Source organism: Copadichromis virginalis, linkage group LG23 (genome assembly GCF_057382275.1).
Source record: "Copadichromis virginalis isolate Kocher_CV1m ecotype Utaka linkage group LG23, C_Virginalis_male_GT1.1, whole genome shotgun sequence".
NCBI lineage: Eukaryota > Metazoa > Chordata > Actinopteri > Cichliformes > Cichlidae > Copadichromis > Copadichromis virginalis.
In genome coordinates this window covers 31023688-31047608 of record NC_140639.1, presented here as the reverse complement: position 1 = coordinate 31047608, position 23921 = coordinate 31023688, and the positions used below count along the sequence as shown (strand labels likewise).

General features: G+C 39.3%; 1 protein-coding gene across 3 annotated transcripts; it reads left to right on the top strand.

The window, feature by feature from the left end:
• Nucleotides 1–263: 263 nt before the first annotated feature.
• On the top strand, nucleotides 264–18880 carry LOC146681370 (nectin-3-like). 3 transcript variants are annotated; one of them, XM_085449088.1, is made up of 8 exons: nucleotides 264–385; nucleotides 1982–2064; nucleotides 2205–2334; nucleotides 3709–4032; nucleotides 4831–5160; nucleotides 7879–8163; nucleotides 8503–8604; nucleotides 16818–18880. In XM_085449088.1, the coding sequence occupies exons 3-8, from the start codon at nucleotides 2265–2267 to the stop codon at nucleotides 16820–16822; spliced, it is 1116 nt and encodes a 371-aa protein (XP_085305214.1). In that variant the 5' UTR covers nucleotides 264–385; nucleotides 1982–2064; nucleotides 2205–2264; the 3' UTR covers nucleotides 16823–18880. The 3 variants fall into 3 exon arrangements, with proteins under 3 accessions (XP_085305214.1, XP_085305215.1, XP_085305216.1); XM_085449089.1 differs by having other exon boundaries at nucleotides 2167–2334; XM_085449090.1 differs by lacking the exon at nucleotides 16818–18880 and adding an exon at nucleotides 9230–9507.
• The last annotated feature ends 5041 nt before the right edge of the window (nucleotides 18881–23921 follow it).

Sequence of the window (23921 nt, the reverse complement as noted above, 5' to 3'; positions counted from 1 at the left end):
CTCATAAATATTTTTAATTTTCCCTTTATTAAAAAAGACGACTTAGTCTACTTGAATAAACACTTTAAATAAAATAAATTAAGGTTATTTTTGAGCTTCTTTGTGGCAGATTAGCTCTAATAACGAATGGTTGAACCTGTGCAGTTGATTTCTTGAACTGCAGTTGCGCCATTCGGCCTCTGGGGGTCTCTGTTTGTTCATCTTTCCCGTCCTCAGAGGGTCGTTTGCAAAGTTCATGGGCTGAAAAAACGCAGAAGGAAACAACACGCTGGAGTATTGGTTTAATGTACGAGCTGTGGATTATACTTTTCCAGTTTCACCTCACCTGACGCACAGGGCGAACGCCGGGTCCCATTTGTCTTTGCGGATTAAACTCTGTCAGCAGGTATTTATTTATTTTTATTTTTTTCCTTGTAAATTCTGAACAGTTTTAAGTAAGCACGTGCGGAAGGACTGAAATATTTTTAAAGGTTAACGCTTGCATGCTTTGCATTTGTTTCTTTGAGCGTTTAAATTGAACCCACCTGCTGTCAAATTCTTCACAGCATCTCTAACTTTGACCTTAACCTTCATAGCGAATGACTGTGATCGACTTAAAATGACTTGGATTAATATAAACTCAAACTTTATCACACTTTTCCTGTTTTGCACCTGTGACTAAAGTATTTTAAAGGATTGATATTTACTTAGATATGCTTACTGATATTTACTGTGCATTTTTCATGCATTGCACTAATCTGTCCCTATTATTTTATACTATAGTATTATATAGTATATTATTAAGTACAGTGATTTTCTCATGAAAAGAGAATTCGTTTTGTTATTTGAAAAATAAAAATGTGATAACTTTGTTTTTAAATGTGGGGGAAATTATCTTTGTGTGTGTGTTGTTGTTGTTTTATTTATTTATCTATTTATTTTTAGAAATCTGTTCAAGATGTGTTCAGTCTGTCTCCTGAGGCTGGATTTTGGTTGGCACCCAGGTTTCACTTCCTCACTTGTTGATCTTGAAATGTTGTTGTCAGTCAACTTCTAGCTCCCTCGCTGTCTCTTCCATTGATGACTTGCCTTGGATGTGAAGAAAATTAGGCTGGACTTTCACAATAAAAGAAAAGCCTACATCTGTTTGGCCTTGTTGACTGAGTCTCCCAGCCTACTGTGAGACATCAGTATGGCTTTATAGTGGAAAAGTGATTTAACTGTTGCCCAACAGGAGCAGGCAGCTTGTTTGAAGCCAGATGGCTGACAGTGTAAATGGTGCAAAATAATGCCCGTAAAAGCTGTGAGGTCTGGACGTGGTTTAGGCAGGTTTCTCTTTACCAGTAAGTCCACTTCACCTGACTCAGAGCAAGTTTAATCAAAAGTCACTTTGTGCCAAATTCCTCCAGCCTTTTTCTCCAGGATGCGGAGAGCTGATGCAAGCCAAGTACAATTCACAAGTAAAGCCACAGTGGTGACTTTCTATTGTCTCTGTGAAACAATGAGAGCAGAGCTATGCCAGAGTATGATGTTTACAGCTTACTCACTGCTGGGCTCGGCTGGTGATTGCACACCCTCTGCTTTGCATGTCCTTGTGCATGCTGTGCTCACCTTAATGACTCCCTCCAACCTCCATCTTCAGCATCCGGCCACTGTAATTCCTTTGTGGTTGCAGGTATCGATGTCGAAACCTCAGGGCTTGATGTTGTCTAGACATGTAAGAGGTGTGCTTGTGTTGCGTTGCCAGATAATTATGGGCTCACCGGAGTGAGCGCATGCTGTTGATTAAGATATAAAACCCCCTATTAGACCCCAGGTAATGTTCCTTGAATCAGCATCTGTTGTTGTTGATGCTTACAAATCGCCATAGCAGCAACTTTTAAAGGAAACTAACCGTGGGATGCACAGATGTCCAAAAGAAAAAAGAATACTAAAGAAAAAGTTTAATTTCTTATGATGCTGACGTCTTTGCTAATGTCCTCCTCTGGCTTTTCCATTACAGCTGACAGCTTCCCAAGAACATGCAGGATCTACAGTTCTGACCAGCAGCGGCTCAACAAGTAGAGCACTGGACAGCTGACAGGGGTATGATTTTTAGGAATATTATTTCCTTTTTTCTTTGTCCTGTTTATTTAGCCAGAAGCTGTAAAAAGTGCTTAACCTTGAGGTTTCCCCGCTGCGATTAAGGTTGTGGTCAAACTCCCTGACTGCGTTTGTGTGTGCAGCTGCAGTCTGGATGTAAGATTGGGTCAGTGCTTGAGTCGGTTACCCTGCTTCAGTGTGCGATGTGTGGGTCCTCTATCCCGCTGCGTCTGCTGCTCTGGATCGTAGGAGCAGCTGTCTCTACGACGCAAGGTATTCCAGATACGTGTGCGTGTTTAATTTTTGAGTTTCTTCTTTTTTTCTGTGTTTTTGCAAAATGATTATAGCCTCCTTTTTTACATGATGATTACACTTGCTGCTATAACCAAAGTTTCACAATGGCCTAGGCTGTTTTCAGAGCAGACTGTTAGCTTACAAACTGTAGGCATGAGATTGCAAAAGTCAGAAAGAGAAAACTCTAACTTTATTGAGTTCGTTTTTGTTTAATGGTGAGCTTGGTTTTGCATGGAATTGCCTCTGCAAGAAAGTAACTGCATATGTCCTGGTTTGTCTTCATATTACTCTTGCTCTATATCATAGCTGTAATTATTTTTTATTTTTAAGAGTTAAAAAAAATGCAATTATCTAAGATCGAAGCAGTTGTGCCCAACCTGTTTGACTTCTGTTTCGTGTCGCTGATGTGATTATTTCTACATACCTTACTAGACTCATTAGTTCGATGCATAATTGCACAATATTTTTGCACAGCAGCAAATGTGTTTATCAAAAGCTGTTTATAAAAAATGGAATTAGCCATCGTGTCATCACCAGTTGGTTGTGGATTTTATTCTAGGACTTTTACCCATTGCTGTTTTATTTTTTTAACCACATCTGACAAGTTAGAAGCCGAGCACAATGCACTGTCATACAATAGCAATGAGGTAGCCTCACACCACGGAAGACAGTAATTGATAGTCTACCCTACTAGCTTACTCTAAGTGGGACCAGAATTTAATAAATGAGTTCCACAATGTGTCAAATAACACTTGAAACTAGGGATCTGGTTGGTTTATTGGCGTGCTTCAATAAACCAACCACAAAGTCTGTACTGACATATCAGTAAAATTTGAAAAACCCTAAAGAAAATTTAGGGAACCCTATTTTTTTAGGGTTCAGAATAAAGATTTTAAATTATATTCTAATTTTATTCCATCTAGTCATAGAGTTCAGGAATCTGATCTGGAGGTCCCCTCCTCCTTCTACTTGTGATGTGTAATGAGTATGTCCTGGGTAAACCCAGGACACATTGGTGAGATTATGTCTCTTGGCTAGCCTGGAAACACCTCTGTATTACCCCACGTGATCTAAAAATGGATGGATGGAATTTTGTATTTTTGTGTAAACTTCACTGTAGGTTCTCCATTACCTGGGCATTAAAAAGGCCAATCAGACCACTTTTAGTCAAACATAAAAAAAATTTTCCAGAAAAAAACAAGTCCAGATGCCCCCTTTTCAAGCCCTCACAACTTTGTAATGCAATAGGGTTTTGTTTTTAAATTCAGTGTTACTCTTACTTCCCCACATAATTACCAGTGAAAAAGTCTTTAGAGTTACAGGAGCTGACTCTGTGTTTGTGCCTTACGTCAGGTAAGGTTTTAGGTCCCGCTAATCTGACCGCAGAGGCAGGTCGTCCCTTACTGCTCGGCTGCAACATCACTACGGAGCCAGGTGATATGGTCTACCAAGTGCGCTGGCTCAACAAGCACCACAAGCTCATTCTGGCGTACGAACAGGGGACGTCACCCCACATCAGTCACCAAGACCAAAATGTGCAGCTCACTGTCTCTCATCACAACGCTAGCTACATAACCTTCACGAAAGTGCAGGCTGCTGACAGCGGCTGCTACCACTGCATCTTTGATGTTTACCCCAAGGGCACGCAACAAGGCTTGGCGTGCTTCAATATCATCGGTGAGAGTAAATCTTACAAATATGTCTAAAATGAGCTTTAACCTCAGAGCCGTTTTTAGGAATGTTCCCATTCTGTCATGTCTGTGGAAGTGACTGAACTTTGAGTTTCTTGTAGGTGTTTAAGCTCTCATCTGAGAAGCTTCTTCAGTTCTAAAACCAAATGATGGAGAGTCTCAGGTATTTAAACCCTAGTGGGACTTGTTCTCCTGGAACTGAAGAAGCTTCTTGATTGAGAGATAAAACCTCTTCACTAGCCTCCAAGCTCCTTAGACCCATTCTGCAATAATATCCTTACTGGTGGTTCTCATAACATCCCCTTGATTCTGTTTTCTTAAAAACAACAGTCTTCGGTCTGCATTTTTCAAGGTAGCAGCTCCAACTGACATTTGAACTTTTGTGCCTTTATGATAAAGTCAAAGCCTCTTTTGCAACTGTGTTTATTTGTGGAAGTCACATTGCACAGTATAAGCTTTGTTTTGCCTGAGGGCAGCAAAATCCTGTAAAACCGGAAGTAGCAGGTTAAAGTCTGAACTCTCAGATCAGCAGGAGCAGGAGAGCCCACCCAGGCTGCTAACCTTAGTGCTTTCTGTTGTTACTGCTAAATATGCTCATACATTATTCTTATTTAAAGACCATCTCTTATACCCTAAAAGCTGCATGGAGTTAATGAATATCAGTGTAGACAGCTACTTTTCCATACTAGATGACTATAAAACACTTTGGAGCAACTCCTGTTATTTTAAAATCTGCTGTATAAATAAAAATGACTTGATTTGGCTACAATTTTCTGTGTACCAGGAAAAGTGCATTTCGATGGCAATAAGACTGCCATAAGTGGAAAGCCGACCACCCTTTCATGCTGGTACAGCCTCCCTGGCAGGGTCCGACAGGTCTTGTGGAGGAAGACAGCCGAGCAGGGTGACACCACCACTGTTGGCTCCGTTGCTGAAGGCAACCATTACAAAATAGAGGAACAGTTCAAGGGTCAGGTCAGCCTGAGCCGAACCCTGGGACACACTGAGCTGACGATAAAGGCTGTCCGAACGGAGGACGAGGCCTGCTACACCTGTGAGTTCCACACGTACCCAGATGGCACCCGGGCCGCCACCACATGCCTCTCTGTTTATGGTGAGATCTTATTTTTTTGTTTACTTGGTTGTTTTGTTTTGTTTTTTACTGTATTTGGTCCTTGGAAATTGTTCCCTATTAGGTGATGAATTCTATGTTATCCAAAGTCTGTCATTACATATAGCTGACAAAGTTGTCATGACATTTAGTCATTAGCAACTCAGTAGCCATATTTAATCAGCGCCTCTATATATGTCTAATCTCCACAACCCCAGCTTTGAATATACTCTTCAAAGTTAAACTACAACCCTCCTCACTCGAATTGAGACAAGCAAGGATCATACACTGGATGATTGCTCAGGCGCTATTTCAGGCAGGCAGTAGCCATGATAAGTAGTCATGGTAGCTTATCTTATTACCATGCCATGTCAGCTGATACCCTTCTACACATCTTATTGGTAAATCTCATATAGAGCCCCCAATTTAAGTTGCCTTAGCTTGACAACAGCTGCTACCCACCTGCAAGCCACTTTGCAACCCATATCTCCCACAGAGCCTACTTTCATGCTTGTGAGTGTCGTACCTATTATATGTGTTGGCCCTTGCTGCTGCTCTCCCAGCCTCCAGTTTTCCATATATACACATAAAACGATTGGGAGATCCCACAACAGAGCAACGGCAATCTTCTCATTGAAATACACAAAAATCTCTGTCTGTTAGTTTCTTTGACCACCAACTTGTCCTTCAGAATTAAGAGTTGAGGAACCAAATTTGTCACACAGGTATATCTGAGACCCCTGATTGTTCTTATCTATCTCATATATTGTGGCATAATCATGTTGCCGTGCAACTACCTAGCAACAAGCTAAAATTGCATGTTTTTGTTGTTTTGTTTTTTTTGCCTTGTTGCATCTATAGCACCTTGTGAAATTATCCTTTTGCTATTTCGCACTAACATATCAATTATACCCACAAATCCTGAAAGATCTAGCAATGTGGGTTTTTTTCTTTTTTGTGTTTAGACACATAGAACAGCTTACAGGTACAAACAATACTGGAGCATGAGCATTTGCTAGCAAATATAAACTAGAGCAGATTAAAAAAAACAATTTTCTTTTAGCTTTAGTTGTATTAGGAGGCACACCTACAATTTTCATTTTATAATGGGAACACTTAATAATAATAATAATAATAATAATAATAATGATGATAATAATGATGAAGATGATGATAAGACTATTTCTGGACATCTGGAAATGACTAATGTGAGCTGTTTCCAGGAAATGTCAGATAAATATTTCGCTGGGTGTTGACATGGAAAAGTGTTTCCATCCTTTCCATCAATCTGTGCCCATTGTTAGTGTCATTTAGAATAAAAATAATATGTTGGAAAAAAATTTAAATGGCATGGGACCTTGAACTGACCAAACTGATCATTCTAGTTCAATGAGTAGCGCTATTGTTAATTTCCCACGCGGAACATGGATCTCTGAAAGTAAAACATATTATTAATATTACCAATCCTGTATTTGTTTACAGGAACATTTATACGGTATGGGTTAGTGTCACATGCTAGAAAGTTAAACTAGTTTTCTTCCCTAAACCTGCTCCTAACTTTAACCCAGAACATGATACACAAAAGAGGAAAAACAAGGTGTGGCTGTAAAGTTCGGGCTAAATACACTGGTGCTGGCGCCTTTCTATGGTCTCTGCCTTATCTTTCACCCTCTCGGAAAAGGGTCTTGACATGTACCACAATGAGAATATACTGAGGGCTGAGAGGAAATGTGTACTAGTGTATGTGTGTGTGGATCCTGTATATAGCTCAGGAAAAGGAAAAGCAGTGTATAAACAAACCACAGGCAGCTCAAAGGTGAGAGGTACTGGAGAGGGTCATTAACTACTGTTCTGATCTATTTTTCCCCTCAGTGAGAGAGAGTTGCTTAGACCACTATTACACTTTTACACATGAATTATACTTCTGCATCAGATCTACTCAGTAACTTATGCCAGAACCAGAGTCCCATTTTAATTGTATGCTGTGAGCTTCCACGTAACCTGGCCTGCGCCTCCTGAGAAGTGTAACTGCATTGGATCAGTGTATACCACAACTTGACTTGAATGGTGTGCAAGATTGTGGTATAGAGAAAAAAAGGAGTTTTGGGTTAAAACGTCAGTTGGGACGTAGATTTCCATCAGAAGACTAAATGTAGCTCTAGTGATCATGAGCAAAAGTTCCAGGAGTGAGAGTAGTTGCTGATCTTCCTCTGTGAGTGCGTGTGTGGGTGCTTTTGGAGTGATAATGAGAGAGGGGTGTCACAGAGGGGAAAGTGGTGATTAATGTGGGATCAAGCCCAGGGGATGAGTGGTTTACTGTTTCCCTAGACACAAAGCCTAGTGTGTTTGTGTGTGTGCGTATGTTGCTTTCCTAACAGGCTTTGCTTTTGTCTGAACTGTTGGAAGCAGACACCAGATCCAGACACACACATAAACACACACACAGTCAGTAAAAGCTGCTCTGGCTCTGTTCTCCGTCTGGCTTTTGTTTCCAGGCCTGTCGGAGGACGACTTGTGTCACTGTGTCGTCGGGGCAGAAAGATTGACAGGCGATGTTCTCTGTTTGTCCATCTTCATTAGGAAGGCAGATGAGCAAATCTTTGTTTTCTGTGGTGTAACTAAAAGAATACCAAAAAAGAGTAACACAGAATGAAAAAATGACCTAAGAAAAATTGCAAAATAAACTTCAAGCAGCCATTAACTCAGTCTGTCTCTCTACAGTTTTACCCAAACCAGAGGTGAGCCAGGTGACCTCACCTTCAGGGATCACTGAGGCCAACTGCACGGCCAAGTCCCGGCCTGCAGCGGAGATCATGTGGAACGTCGGCAGTGACAACCGAACCCTAGGCCCACCATTTTCGTCGGCCTACGAACAAGGCGACGGTACAACAATAGTGACGAGCACGCTACTCTTCCAGTCTGGGCTGTTCAGCGACCTGTCCATCAAGTGCATCGTGCACCACCCGGGTTTGAATAAACCCCTGTTGATGTCCCTCAACACAAACAGTGAGGACCTCCTGAATGATGTCTTGTCCTGTCACACATTATAGCAAATATAATATGCCATAATGTGTAAAAGCTCCTTTACTAGGAACAGGAGCTTTTGTTGACAAATGTGAATTCTCTGCTATTTTAGTGCTGGGTAATTATGGCTGCTTTGATGGGGTCCCGAATCCTGTAATGCCACATAGTACGGGAAGGATTATTTTTAGTACAGAGAACCTTTCTTGTCTTACCACATCACCTAACATGTTTATTCCAGATGTCATACATAATATATATCCTACTTTTAGACATCATCTGTGTTTTGGAGGAAATGTGAGCTTGTGTGTTTGTGTGCCACAGTGGGTCCAGCCATGGTTATCCTCATCTCTGTGTGCGGTGTGGCAGCGGTCCTCCTCTTGTGCTTGTGTGTGTGTCTCTGCAAGTGCTTCATCTGTACGGATGGTGAGTCTAAAATCTAAGCTTTTTTTTTTTTTTTAAAAAGCTTCACATTTGCATTTCTTAAATAGCATTCAGTTACTGGAGTGCTAGGATTTAGCTTGACGCAACAAGGCCAGCTTTGCCGTTTAGTGGTGTCAAAAGGCATTTCAGAAATGCAGTGAGTGTAGTTTTTGCAATAATAAATTACAGCCTGTCATCAAACATAGACTAACTTCTGTTACGAGACCATATGAAGATTTCCCTTATATGGTTGGCACTCTCAATCCTAGTAGCTCCAGAAAACATGGCTGAAGAAAGTCCATGAGAAGCCCTTTGAGGTATTCCCTCAAAGTTCAGCAAAACAGTCATTCTGGGAAGCCTTTATGAGGAACCATGTAATTATATATGTCAAGCAGAAGAAATTACCAGACTTTTTTTTGTTGTTGTTGTTTTTTTTTTTTTTATTAAATTCTGCTTTACTTAAGGTTTTCTAGGCTTTCCTTTATCACAGGATGTCCATGATGTGAGAAAAACCCTCAGTGCATATGCAGTGTTTGTCTAGTGGCCTGCTGTGCTGGCCAAGTTTTGAGTGCCTCTTGTCACCGTGACTGTGATAAAGTGTCCACATTTCTTCTGGTTACATGAACAGAAAACATCTTGGCATTTATGGACTGTGACATACCAAATCAGCCTCCAAGAACTACAGTGGCACAACTACTGCTTCAAGGACTGACAGATAAAACTTGTTTTCTTTTCAAAGTTAAACCTAATTATTTTGTCATTTGTAATTTTGAAAATGAACAAAAAGGGGGAAAAATTATTGAATGCTTGTATATAAAGGAGGTAGATCATATATCATTACCATTAACATTTTAGCTAGTTTTAGCTCAGAGTTTACTCTCGTCACCCCTATTTTCTAACATACTTACATACTTACTATATATATATATATATATATATATATATATATATATATATATATATATATATATATATATATATATATATATATATATATAATATTTTTTTTTTTTTTTTTTTTTTTTTTTTTTTTTTAAGATTGTTGGTGTCTTCACTACCAAGTTGAAACAAATGTGACTCTAACTTACTCTAACGTAGTAAAGATTTACAACACTGACAGCAAAGATGTAAATATTTGTTTTTGTAGCAATGGGAGAATAAATAACTTCTCAAAATGATGAGCAAACATCAGGAACTGAAAAACAATTTCAAGAAAGACATAAAAGCAGCTCCTCAATTGACCACTTCAATCAGCCTTCAAAGTGGGTCAGTTCCCAAAGAAATATCTTTGGAGCATAAAACAGTGTTGGTCTCTAGAGCTAATTTGCCCCTTCTTGGTGACAATGATAAGTTACCAATTTCTGATATTTTGATTCTGATAACTCATTTGTGTCTTTACTAATTTTTTTTTTCAAGCCCTGTTTTTGATGAAGATAGAATCCCATTTTATACCACAGATAGTATAAAAGTACAGATGTACCTTACTAACCAAGCTAACTAGCCAGCATTAGTTGGTGACAGTTGGTGATGTCACAGTGGCATCTTTAACTTAGTCTTTGGAGTTCAAGTTGAACTAATTAGAAATTAAGAATGTGGGTTTTTGTATTTGTATTTGTTTTTTTTTGTTTTTTTAGTTCCCATTGGGCATAAAAAATGTGATTCTTTTAGCTGACATTATTAATCCATTGTGTTTTGCAGACAGGGAAAATAATAGGAATACAAGGAAGCATAAATTGCTTATTAACAATAAATGCATAGCCTGAAAGATACTTAGCTGCCAGGAAGGAAACCATTCACAGCTTAGTTCTGCCAATGTTAATAGCTGTGTCTGCCAATTTTGATTACAAAAAAGGATATTACAGTTTATATTTTTTATATATATAATTACAGTTAAGTTGGAGATTTCTGATGTTTCAGCTGTTTTTATTATAACAAAACATGAAACACACTAACAGTTACCAGAAAACACCCTCTAAAGGTCAATATTCAGCTTCTTTTCACACTTAGGCGACATGGCAGATGCCTTCTCCGAGGTCATTGACACTACCTTCTCTGCTGTTAACACCTTTCCCACAATAATGACTGAGTGAGTTGCCAATGTAATGTGGCATGTGGGTGGTTGCCCATTTCCCCCTTATGATAAATTACCTCCACACCAAAGGGAGCCAGGGAAACTCTGGCTTGTGCTGTATTGACAGAGGCCTTGGCTTGAAGCTGGTGTTCTGGCTGGCAAAACAAAAGCTGTAAAGGAAGAAAAACAAAAGTGGAGCTGATGTGTCAAGGTTGGGTCACATGACTGTTCTTGACATCCATAGCTAATACAATCTCACGCATCAACAACAGTCAAAAAACTATCATCCATTATAGCTTAAATATGCCATCCCCTCATGGACATTTTCATGTTTGATTTTTCAAAGATTTTTTTTTCAATTTTTAAAAAAAGTTTTCAGCGATGTTGTAAAGGTGGGAATTCACTGCACTGCACCCTTGTCACCTCTTCATGTCAAGTTTCAAAGCTAGGTTTTGCCCACACAAGAGAGTCCCCATTCATGCTGCTGATATAAGGGTGGTTCTGTTTTTGTCAGGAACACTCTTAAATACTATGTTAGCAGTGTGATTGATTGTGCCATGTTTGACCAGAAAATTGAGCTTGGGATATGTTGAATAGATTGCAGTGGCTTCGTTGTAAAAATAGATTTTTCCCAGGAAATGAAGCCCTTGTTTCCTTGAAACATTCCTTGAACCACAAGTTTCCTTGTTTTCCAACTATGTGGGACTTGAGCAGAATAACAAGTGATTGTGCCGATTGTCTGGAGTTAGCAGGCAGAAGAAAAGACCCTCTTTCTTGGTCTAATCCCTGAGACTAAGAAAGAAGGCAGACATTAAGGGGGCCTGGATGAGGGAACTGTGACAAGTCCTAAGCTGAAAGGCTGCCCAGTTGATAACAACGTCCCCTCTCATACTCAGCTGTACAGACACACTCTTACCATATGTATTTCCCAGTCTTGGCCAAGTTGGGATGTGGAGCAAACACAGGCTTTTACTGTGATGTGATTCAGATTGCAGTTAAAGCTGTGATGCAAAGTGTCTTTGTTTTTACTTTTAGATAACCTGACAAGTTTTGTTTTATTTTTTAAAATCAGACAGCTTCATGTATACTGATCATTTAATGATTTTATGATATCACCTAATGACACAGTGATTAAGCCAAGATCATTGCTGTCATTAATAGAAAATGTAATTCTAGTTACAGGATCAATTCACAATATAAACATAGTATCACGTGTAAAAATTCAGCTGCAATGCATCTTTCCCATACTTGGATCTAGTTTATACATATGGATCAAGAGTTATTTGCATATGAAAGTAGAGTACTGTGAAAAACTCTTGACACACAACTTTGCAAAAACAATCTTAAATAGTATCTTTAGGTAGATTGTTGCTAGTATTTTGCAAAACAAAAAAACAATTTCTTTCCATTTCTTTTGTTGAATCTGTGAAAAATGCCAAAGATAACACAGTTTGAAGGGCAGAAAATAGTATTTTTGGTGACTACCAAGGTGATTCCCAAAGAGCTATTAGCTGAAAACTGGTTATGTCTGCATGGTGTATGGTGTGCAGTGTGTCCTTAAGAAATCTGAGGAAATTGGACAAGTGGAGGACAAAAGAAGAAGTGTCATGCCTGAAAGACTATACAGCAGATGAACAGTATCTGAATGTTGTCTCCTTAAAAATAAAAAACAAATCACACAGAACCTGAGACATCTGACTCTTCAGAAGGCTCATCAGAAACGATCTCAGTGGAAGGTTAGCTCAAGTCACGGTCTTGAGGAAAACTGGGAGTAAAAGCTGAGGTATGCCAAATTACACAATAACTGGACTGAAAATTAGTGACAACAGGTCTGATGGAGTTAAGAGTTCAAGTTTGAAATTTTTGCTTCAAATCATTATCAATATGTACAGAGGGGGGCAGCAGAGAGGTAAAATAGTGCATTTCTACAGCCATCTGTAAAAGTCCCAGGCACAGTCATAGTTTGGGGACACATTTCAGCCAGTAGTGTTAGTGATCTTGTCAAACTTGATGGAAGTATGAAAACAGAAGAGTACTGTCAGATTGAGATTGACCATGCAATACCATCTGGAAAGCATCTGGTTGGAAAAAGCTTCATTTTTCAGCACGACAAACACAGTGCCAATGCCGTAAAAAGGTATCTTCATAGAAAAACACACAGTGGAACACTCAGTCATGGATTGGCCTCTCCAGAGCCCAGACCTCAACATTATTGAAGTACTGTGTCATCATGTTGACAAGAGAACAGAACAAAAGGCAGAAACATCCAAAGAAGAGCTTTGAATGTCCTTTAAGAAGTCTGGAAACCTATTCCTGAAAACTACTTAAAGAAATTACTACAAAGCTTCCTAAGAGAGTTCAGGATATATTTAAGAATAAAGGTCATCATACAAAATACTGACTTTCAAGGTGATTAGAATGGTTTCTGGTTTCCCTTTGTAGCACATTCAGTGCGCATGCGCCAACCAGCGTGCAGCCTGTTACAGTCGCTCCTGCTCAAATAATTTCCCCCAGGGATCAATAAAGTATTCTGATTCTGATAGTCCACTTGAAGTCCAAGTTCTTTTGACCAGCTGTTTTTGAAATGGCGTTGGCTGCATGAAGGTTAAAATCTTGTGTAGAGAACAAGCAAGAGATTTAATTTGATTAAACGCAATCTAGAAACTCTTCTCATGGTAATTTAGTTTTTTATTAGCTATTGTAAATTTATCTGCTTTTGTCTCCTGGCACGCAGGAGAGGGAGTCTTCAATCGGGTATGAGCTATCCAGACATCCTGGCAATACTGGAAGCATAGAAAAGCTAGTTACTTTCCCCAGCACTATGCCAGCACACTATTCAATGGGTTTTCAAATTGGGCCAGTTGTAGTTTACAAAGAATGAAACAAACATGAGTGACATTCCTTTTACAAATCAGAACGACCTTCTGCTAAGTTTGTCTGTGTTTCAGTCCTGCTAAGGATCTAATATTGCTTGTTAACATCCACCTTGTAATTGTAATCTTGTCTGTCATTTTTGTAGGCATGGTCGCTGCATGTGATTTGTCGGATTTAGCTACACATAAGATGCTAGGGGACCTGGCTGTACTCAGCTTGCACTGTTATGAGAGCAGAACTGTTGTTAATGAAACCATGAAATCCACCAAAGAAATAGTCTCCATGCAAGTCTTGTTTTTACATTACTTTTCCTAAATATATCTGTGGAAAAATAGTAACAACCACAGTTAAAACATCAGTTTATGCATTAATTAAAAGTATTAATCTAATTTATAAGGACTGGGAAGGATATTAACAGCATAATCACCCAAACCAACAAGAACCATCATGTTTTGATTCAAATCTTGCTGAGTGCTGGAAACAAATTACAAAATAACCTCTTTTGGTGAATAACCAAAACAAAACAAACTATAGCAGGTTACCATGTGTTTCCAAAGATGCTCTGACTAACAAAATTAAGTTTATGGCTTGTAATGTAATTTGCCTTAATATTTCCTACCATGTCATTTTTTTAAGCAATTCACCTCAGGACATCTGTACTTCCTCTCTGAGTTAGAGGAAAAGCTGAAAATCCTGCACTGTGCACCAGCCGGTCTCTAAAACTATTGCTGACAAAAGTCTCTGAAATGCCCAGTTCCAGAGAAACCCACTGTGAACCCATTGAGGTACTGTAATGTCTGCGGTTGAAGACAGACCATGAAAAAGCCACAAATAGGCCCCGGTAGTTCCTGCTCAAACAGTGGGTGTAATTCGCACTCTGCCTGCCTCGATCTCAGCTGGGAAGAAGGACCAAGGCCGGGGCCTCTTCCAGTAAAATGTTGCTGGTCTATTTGGGGCAGTGTTTGCATGATTTTTGTCGTGGTTGGGTGGTGATATGTGGACCGCAAGGTCTGCCGCTGGCTGAACTACAACTAAAGATAAGAGTGTGAAATCTTTAATCATGGAAAGAAAATGTTTTCAGTGACATCTTTTAATCTGAGGCACCAGAGGAAATATGGGGCTGGCACCACATCCGGTCCAGCACACAAACACAGTTACCACTTGAATCATGGGGGCAGAACTGATAGCTCCCAAGATATCAGAGGGAGGACAAAGGAACAAACTTTAGTCTCATGTTATCTTAAAAGGAACACAGCTTCCTAATGTGGAGAAGGTGACACCTACTGGTTGCCACACTGAAACAACAAACAGCTTTAACAAGCATTAATTTCCATCTGCACTAATGATTTTCCACTAACTCACAGCACAGTTAACCTGTCGCTGATGCTCTAATTGTCTTTTAGCCTCCATGTGTCGATTTTGCAGTGGTGCTATAGACTTTCCTAAATAACTCACATTACTGCCACATGTAGATTTAGGTGTGGCAGGCAATTATGTCTGTGGAATTCATGCAGTGTTTCATTATTTTGTGTATGTGATCTTTTTAGATATGAGGGGGCGTTTTGGGGATTTTGTGAGTGCACAGACGTGTAAGGGCTTGCTGTGTTTCTTTTTGCATTCCTGAGTGGGATTTATATCAAGTTAATACACCCTGTCGCCGATGATATTGTGACATTTTTACATTTAGAAATACTCTGAGGGCTTCTTTTTATAGACTAACCTCAAACTCCGATCTTGATTAATAAAACTGGATGATCAATCAAACAGTTATGTATAGCCACAGCTTAAGAGCCACTTTGGATTTAAAATTACAAGACTGAGTTTATAAACAGTCCAGTTACTGACAATGCCATATAGACTGGGATTTTTTTGGTCAGCTTGTGTAACTCCTTTCAATGTCTCAACCGGTATTTTTGATGGATTGACATGAATGTTGCTCATGTCCTAGTTGCTACACCCATCTTTCATATCATGCTCCTTTTTCAGTGGTCTTAAATGCACATACTAAAAACTACGTTTCCATAAAGCTATGTTTTATGAAAATGGCTATAGACTGGTCCATTAGCTTTTCTTAACCCATATAATTATCATAGCATATGTATGCATGTCTGTTCAAGACTTCTCCTAGACACATTACACAGCCTGGATGGAACTTTTTACCAGGATTATAAAAATCTATTTAGCTTCTGGGAATTATGTTTATAATTCTCAAATCCTAATAGATCATCAGCTGATGTCAAAATGAGCAAATGTTACGTATACGTGTACCTTGTTGTCATTACCTGTACGTGTACATGTATGTGTTTTTATATACATTTTGCGAACTTTTTTTAGGCCAGTGAAATGTTTCGCTATTCAATACCTGTAAATAAGCATTTGTCAAACAGTGACACTAATAGTGCCTGTCACTGACTACTTTGTCTTAGACAATATGAAACTTGCAAAGAAGAACAATAAGTACATGTTTTTATTATTCATTTGCTTGGTTAAGGCGATCGTGGCTCAAGAGTTGGGAGTTCGCCTTGTAAGGTTGCCGGTTCGAGCCCCGGCTTGGACGGTCTCGGTCGTTGTGTCCTTGGACAAGACACTTCACCCGTTGCCTACTAGTGGTGGTCAGAGGGCCCGGTGGCACCAGTGTCCGACAGCCTCGCCTCTGTCAGTGCGCCCCAGGGTGGTTGTGGCTACAATGTCGCTGCCATCACCAGTGTGTGAATGGGTGGATGACTGAACGTGTAAAGCGCTTTGGGGTCCTTAGGGACTAGTAAAGCACTACACAAATACAGGCCGTTTACCATTTTGGTGTTGTGAGTTTTTGCATTCTCACTTCATACACTTCATACATATAATGAAGATAAAAATGATAACATGATAAACTGACATACACACCTGTGTTTTCATGCATGATCTAAATGAACAAGTGCTGCAGGTCTGGAAAAAAATACCAATAGGGTGGGTTTTGGCCTTAGTGTGGTTGGTTTCTTGATAGTGGTTTAAAATCGATGGAAAACTTAACGAGTGACTAATGGACCAATGTCCTAGAAACCTGATGTTGCCCTCATCAACCTGAAAAAGTCTCTTTACTAATGAAATCTAAACAACATCCTACCAGGAAAAGGCGGTTACAGTCTGAACAGGACATGCAAGGCTATCAAGGAAGGATTGTGTGATAGATTTTGAAGTGGAAAATTAAACACTGAAAATTTTCCGGTGTTCTTGGGACAAAGGTGCAGGCATGGCAAATAACTTTGTGTGTCTGTCTCTTTCTATCCAGACTGATTTGGAGTCTGCCCTCACCGCTGCTTTGATGAAGGTCCAGTGAAGCTCTGAGCCTGACCTAGCTGCTCAGCACCGTGCCCTTCAATTCAGTATTCAGAGGAAGGAGGAAGGGAACAGAGCTGAGCCAACACTGGGCTGAGCTGGGAGGGTACTGCTAGTGTGGACACCAATTTACTACAAAGTAAACAGAACTAAAACCACATTATTTAATGCTAGTTATTATACTTACGGTAGAGCACTGGAGATGTTTGTTGATGAAACCCTTTTATATAAAAGATAGCAAGGCTGAGAGATGCAGAAGTAGATGTGGCAAAATGGAGCTCCAGTGGTGAGATTAAACAGTGCTTCCTCTCTTAAGAAGTCGTTGTAGTGTCTGTACATGTGTGTGTTTGTATGTGTGTTTTAGTTATTCTCTGATGTCAGAAAATGGTGTGATGAGTTATATATTTTTTCAACTTTCAGTAGCTATATGATTGCATGAAGTGTCATGTAAATTTACAGTTGTGGTCAGAAGTTTACAAACACTCATCTAGGGTATGAATGTCATGGTTATTTGAGGATTATAATGATTTCTTTGAACTTTACTTTTTCCAGGGTGGAATGATTGTGCAATATAAATCTTTAATTACTTTAAAAAACAAGACTTGAGTGAACAAGTTTGATCTGATTTTGGATTTTCTTTAATCCACACAGGGTCCAAATTACACAAAGCTTGAAACACCATACTAACATTTGGTTAAGTGTCCTTTAGCAAGTTGCACTTTAGCCAGATGTACTTGGTAGTCATCAAGAAGCAAAAACCGCTCTTGTTGCCAAAATTTGTAGACTTCATTTAAGTTGGTTGGTTAGCTGACACAGACCTGGCTTTAAAGTGTTGTTCACAAATTTTCAGTATGGCTGAGGTTTAAGAAGACCATTCCAACAGCTTCTTGTCAGCCCGTTTATACCTTCCAAAACCAGTTTTGATGTGTGTTTCATTGTCCTGTTGGAACACTCAGTTGTGTTGTCAGTCAACTAAATGTTGATTTGAGGTGAAGTTGCAGAATTTGGAGGTAGTGATTCTCATTCATTATTACATTTACTCTGTGGAATGCCCCCAGTACCACTGGCTGCAAAACAGTCTCCATGTCTTGTGTCATTGTGGCTAGACAGCTCAATCTTTGTCTCATCTGACCATGAAACTCTTCTCCAGAAGGCATTTGTTCCATGCGGGCTGCTACAAATTTTAGTCGAGCTTGAAGGTGTCAGTTTTGGAGCAGAGTTGGCATCTTAGTCCATGGTGATGTAAAACTGGCCTCACTGTGGACAGTGTTGCTGGTGTTCCAGTAGTTTCCAGCTCATGGCACGCTTGAGCCTTGATGTTCCTGAACATCCTAAGCAAATTCCTCAAATCTGATGGTGACACTTTTGGTCTTTTTCCAGATCTTGGCAAAGTGGTGATGCATCTGAATACCTTGTACTTACTTGCTTGAACAGTCTGCAGTTGTTTAAAAACGGCTTCAAGAGACCTTCCCAACTTGTAGATATCTACAATTCTCCTACTTAGAACTTCTCAATTTTTACAATATTGGTAAATCCAATGAGTGCTGAAAAAACAAATCCTTTTTTTGCTAGCAATTGAAATTACCAGTTGTAGTCAATTATGATGACTAGTGAGACGTTAACAGGCTTTGCTCTTGTCAAGTTAAAGACAATGTAAAACCTTTAGCGCCACTTATTCAAAGATTTAAATAAGGAAATGTATGTATATGAGTCTGTATGCATGTTTGAGCCTGTGTGGATTAGAGAAAATCCAAAATAAGTTCAAACTTATGGAATCCTGTACAATCATTCTATCCTGGAAAAAGAACAGTTCAAAGAAATCATTGGAAGCCCAAAATTACTATGACATTCATGTCCATGATGAGTGTTTGTAAACATCTGACCATGACTGTAACTACACTTTTTCTATCTTTTTCTATCATGTTTGGAATTGACTACTTTACATTTCAAATATAGAAAATAATAATAATAATAACATGTTGATATATATATGTATATATATATATGTATATATATATATATATATATATATATATATATAACCAACCCTTATATAGATCACTAAACTAGAAAAAATGTTGATGTCACATATATGTAGGTGTCATCAGATATTAACTGAAAATCTCTTCAGAATTGGAAGACCAGAGGCACAAACAAACGTGACACAGAAAAACCGAAACCACCAAAACCGTTTGGACTTTGTAATTGTGAAAATACTTTGTTTCTGAACCTTTTAAGGTGGCTGAACATTTCAAGCCACATCACTTGCTCTTTGCCTGATTGCTGTGGGACACCAATATCACCACTGCGAAGCTGTTGCTTCACCTGACATCCCTCCATTTGTGGTTGTGATGTAGAGAAGAACGATGGCTAAAACGGCACCAATTGTGAACTTGCAAGTTACGGGAAAGTAAAAAAAATCTGACTTTTAGTAAACGGGCCCGTGTGAGTCACCCTGAAGGATGGTTTGTGGTGGAAAAGAATGAAAAGTTTGTTATTTTTAGCTGCTGCCTGCAGGACAGAGACGGGTGGTCGACCTGTAACCTTTGTGTGCTCGGTGGTTAACACCGCCCAAACAATTTCTGTGCACATGAATCCTGAGAATTACTGTTTGCATAACTGTCTGAGAGATAGAAGGCGTTTGTGTGTCTTTCTATGTGTCTGGGTGAGTAATCTGAGTTCAAAAGAAACACAGAGTGCATCTATGTCTATGTGTGTGTTTGCATTTGCTGCCATTGCTGTACAGTATTATAATTTACAGAGTTAAACTGTAGGGAGCACCAGTGCTAGGTTTATTGGCCTGCATGGGCAGTTATTGGTTTATCATAGAAACTCAGAGTATAATGCTACAGTGAAGTCTGTTATCTTTATATATAAACACAGTTTGAAGGTTTAAATATTAATAAATGTCTTTGATGATAAGAAGCTAACAAGCTGATTGTGTTGCTTTTACAGTGTTTTTCCTTTTTTGTATCAATAAATCTGTTAAATAGTGTCCTGCACTTGTGCTGCAAGATAAATCTTAAGCTAATGTGGATCGGCACTGGGTTAAATAAATAAAAAACTTTATCTGCTGTCTTTTCGCTGCTTCTTTTAATTGATTTTGCTGAATATCACAATAGTATGAAGTGATACCCTCATACTAGCTTGGATTCTTTTGAGATTGTTTGGCAGTGATGTATGGGGACCGTGGGTGTTACATACTGAAACTCATTTCCTCCACAGCCCACTGCTGTGACTGTACTGTTTTACTTTCAGAACCTGTGAGTGGTATAACGGCATCTCCTTCTTTGGAAAAAAAAAAGAACAAAAGAATAAATCTGTGACTAACCAATGCAAATATTTTAAGATTAAAATAGCTTTAACCAGTTTAAAAATTTTTTTTTTTTCGAATATTATTTAAATGACTCACTTGTGAGTCAATTTTCACACCAAAAAAAACCTGAAAGTGTGCATTGAGTTAACCCTTACAGTTTGTATGCTTTTAAGCTTAAACTGGATTTTGGTTTCATTTTGAATTCAATTACCACGTATAAACTAACATCATTGGTTTCCTATTATTTTGTTTCAAAACGGCTGCTATGAAATAGGTGCATCCATCCACTTTCCACTCTATCCAGTCTGGGAGACGAACAACCATATGCCAAATAACCTAAACAAGCATTTCTTTGGGCCGTGGAAGGAAAGTGGAGCAGCTGAAGGAGTGTCGCCATGCAGTTCTTTAAGTACAAGTCAGGTATTACAACACAATGGATGCCTAAAATAATCACACTATTTTCAACATCTACAGTCTTTTTCATAAGACTCTATGCAGTCCTGGGAAAAGCTAAGCAGACAGTATGATTCAGTAGTCTGTGGAACCACCTTAAGCAACAACAACTTGAATTGGTGTGTTTGGCTTTTTCTGTCTCTCGTATCATTATGGAGGAATTTTTGCTCAGTCTTCTGTACAACGTTGCTTCAGTTCGTTTACATTTGCAGGCATTTGTTTTCTTTTCCAGCCATTCTGATTTAGATTTGCTGCTGTGCTTAGGATCATTTTCCTGGCTGTGCCAGGCTTTAGCTCTCAGACAGACAGCCTCACATCTAAGTCTAAAACACTTTGGTCTATAGAGGAGGTCAGCTCAGGGCGCCCAAGTCCTGTGGCAACAGGAATAACCCCAAATCATCACCTCTCCACCACCGTGCTGGGGGTGTTTGTGCTGATATACTGAGTTTGATTTTTGCAAACTTGGAGCTATGCATTATAACAAAACATCTGTACTTTGCTCTTATTTGTCCAAAGGACATTGTTCCAGATATCTCGTGGTTCTTTCAGATGCAACTTTGCAAACCTAAACCATGTTGCCATGTCCTTTTTAGTGAGAAGAGGCACTGTCCCAGAAACCCCTCCAATCAAGCCATACACGTTCAGTCTTCTTCCTGAACTGTGTTGAGCATTTAGCATGCTAACTGAGGCCTGTAGAGTCTGTGGGGTAGCTCTTAGATTTTTTCAGTTTCAATCTGAGGTAAGGGGATTGTAGAGTCATCCATGTAAAAAACTGTGGCATAATTTGCAAAAAAAAAAAGCTTCAGATCTTCTGTTTTTATAGAGGTGCTCATACTTAATTAGCTGATCAGTTAATCAAATACATTTGATTACCAGCACCTCACTGCTACTTACCCTCTTAATTCCAGTGGAAGCAGTAAGGATGTACGCAGTTTTTCACAGGACTACATAAATTGTTATTATTATTAAAACTGTCTTTACATGTGACTTGCATATGTTATGAAAACAAAAACAATGTCTTCTGCTAATTTTTCTGGGGGTTTTTTCTCGTTTTTTTTCTTGTCTTTTTATAATACTGTTTTTATCTTCTTTTTTTGTTTGTTTATGTTTTTGGTTTATTTATGTTTCTTCCTGAGGTGAAGCATCTAACGATTTTTGTTTAGTTTCCACAGTAACAATGACAGGAAAAAAATTCCAAGTAGCTCACTATATATTTTCAGTGTTATCAGTGACCCCGCTGTTATTAAAGCAAATAATTTGACTGAAAACATTGACTGTTATACCAAACAAGATTGTTATACAGGCTTATCTGGCGGAAACAATGTCCTTTTCTTGTATATTTTACAATAAAAGCACTGGACCACTAACAAGAAATTATTTTACTCATTGCTCAACTTCATTTTAGAATATTTTAAGGATTTATTTATTCAACTACAGCGTGGCAGAAATAAGATATCATCAGGCCAGCTGGCTGCTAAGTGCGAAACAGAGGTTTACTGTTCTGCCACTAGAGGGCGACCTTGTCTAACTTGATTTAAAAGTCAAAGACGTAACCCACACATCTGTCCAACTTCAAGTACACTTTTTTTGGGGGGGGGGGGCTCAGTTTCCCTACCTCTGTTATATCTGCCCCTCATACAGTATACAATTTCACATACAATCACACTTCCATGTTTATTCCCCCAAAGAGGCAACGGGGTGCTCTGAATGTGTCACATGGTGGCCGGTGGGCGATGTGTTATCTAAGGTGGGATGTTTGTGAGTATGTGCTTGTGTGTCTGTGCCAGATTTTGCAGCAAGGCACGTCAACTTTTAGTACCTATGAAACCACAACGTCCTACAGGTGCCACATACTCCATGAAGGCCTCCACTGTCAGTCTGACCCCGTCTACCTCTGCAGTACCCTCTGCTCACTATAAAGTAGTTATTAGAGGCCATTTTGTCCACATTTAAAAATAAATCTTACACTTTTTGTAGCTTTAAAACAGCTGCAAACTGCTTTTTTTGCCAATGTTGGTGTCGATTATATAATCTTTATCAGATAAGCACTGTGGTTAAAGCCACAAATTAGAATTTCAAAGCCTAAACTCAAGCGCTTTCCTTTTAGTGTTATTTATATACATGTGTCATTTACAAGCATGAATGTAATGTTGCTGCAGGCTGGGTATCATCAGTGTCAAAGCATGTGACTAAGAACAACATTTTCTTAATATCCATGAGATTGCGTTTGCATCGTGGATTCTGCATGACTGAAAAACTTTGTTCTTCTTTTTCAATGCTAATTCTCTGTACTCTTCTGTACTGTGCATGATTTAAATTCTAACACCATTTAACTGGTGAGAAATTGCCCTTTTTTATTGTCTGTGAACGTCAGTTTAGAAATGGTTCCTGTTCCAGACTTAAGGTAACGTAAATATGGGAGACTCAAGAGAATTTCTTGGTTCATTTTTTTATAAGCGTCTGTAGCTGGTTTCAGTCTGAAGTGAAAGGTGTCACTTCCTGCATTCAAGGTGTAAGAAAGTACGTCACATCTTTGGATGAGCCAAAGTTAAAAAATAGGGGGGCGAGGTTTCATTGACTGCGCCAAGCATGTGATTCTGCACATGCTGTGAGTAATCCAGACAACGGAAAGTGAAAAATATGACATAAAAATCACATGCTCTCAATCCCCACCTTCCAAAGTCCAAACTGTTTATGATTCTCAATTTAGGATTATAACTTGAGAGTATATTTCAGGTTAATTAGCAAGAACCAGCATGTAGCATGCATCGGAAACAAAAACATGTAAGTCAAACTAATAATGGCTTGAAAAGGCTGCTCTGTGGTGCGGTGGTTGGCACTGCTGTCCCACAGAAAGGATGCTATCTGGTCAACTGGGGCATTTCAATGTAGAGTTTAAGTGTGCTCAGTGTGCCTGTGTGGGTTTTCTCTGGAGTATAGCGACGATGTGTTGCACTGCATGAGGCAAATGGTGTTCACACCAGATACTGACCGGTTCTGGGTCCCCAGACCCCCAATAGCACAAAAAACTGCACATTCCAGGGTGGCCTTTTGTTGTGGGCAGTCTGAGGTACACCTGTGCACTACTCATGATGTCAGATCAGCATCCTGATGTGGCACACCTGTGAGGTGGGATGGATTATCTCAATATAGCAGATGTGCCCACTACCACACATTTGGACTGATTTGTGACCACTGTTTGGGAGGGATGGTTATATTGTGTATCTGGAATGAATTTTAGGTCTCTACGTCCATCCCATGGGGAATGGGAGCAGTAACAAAGGTGTT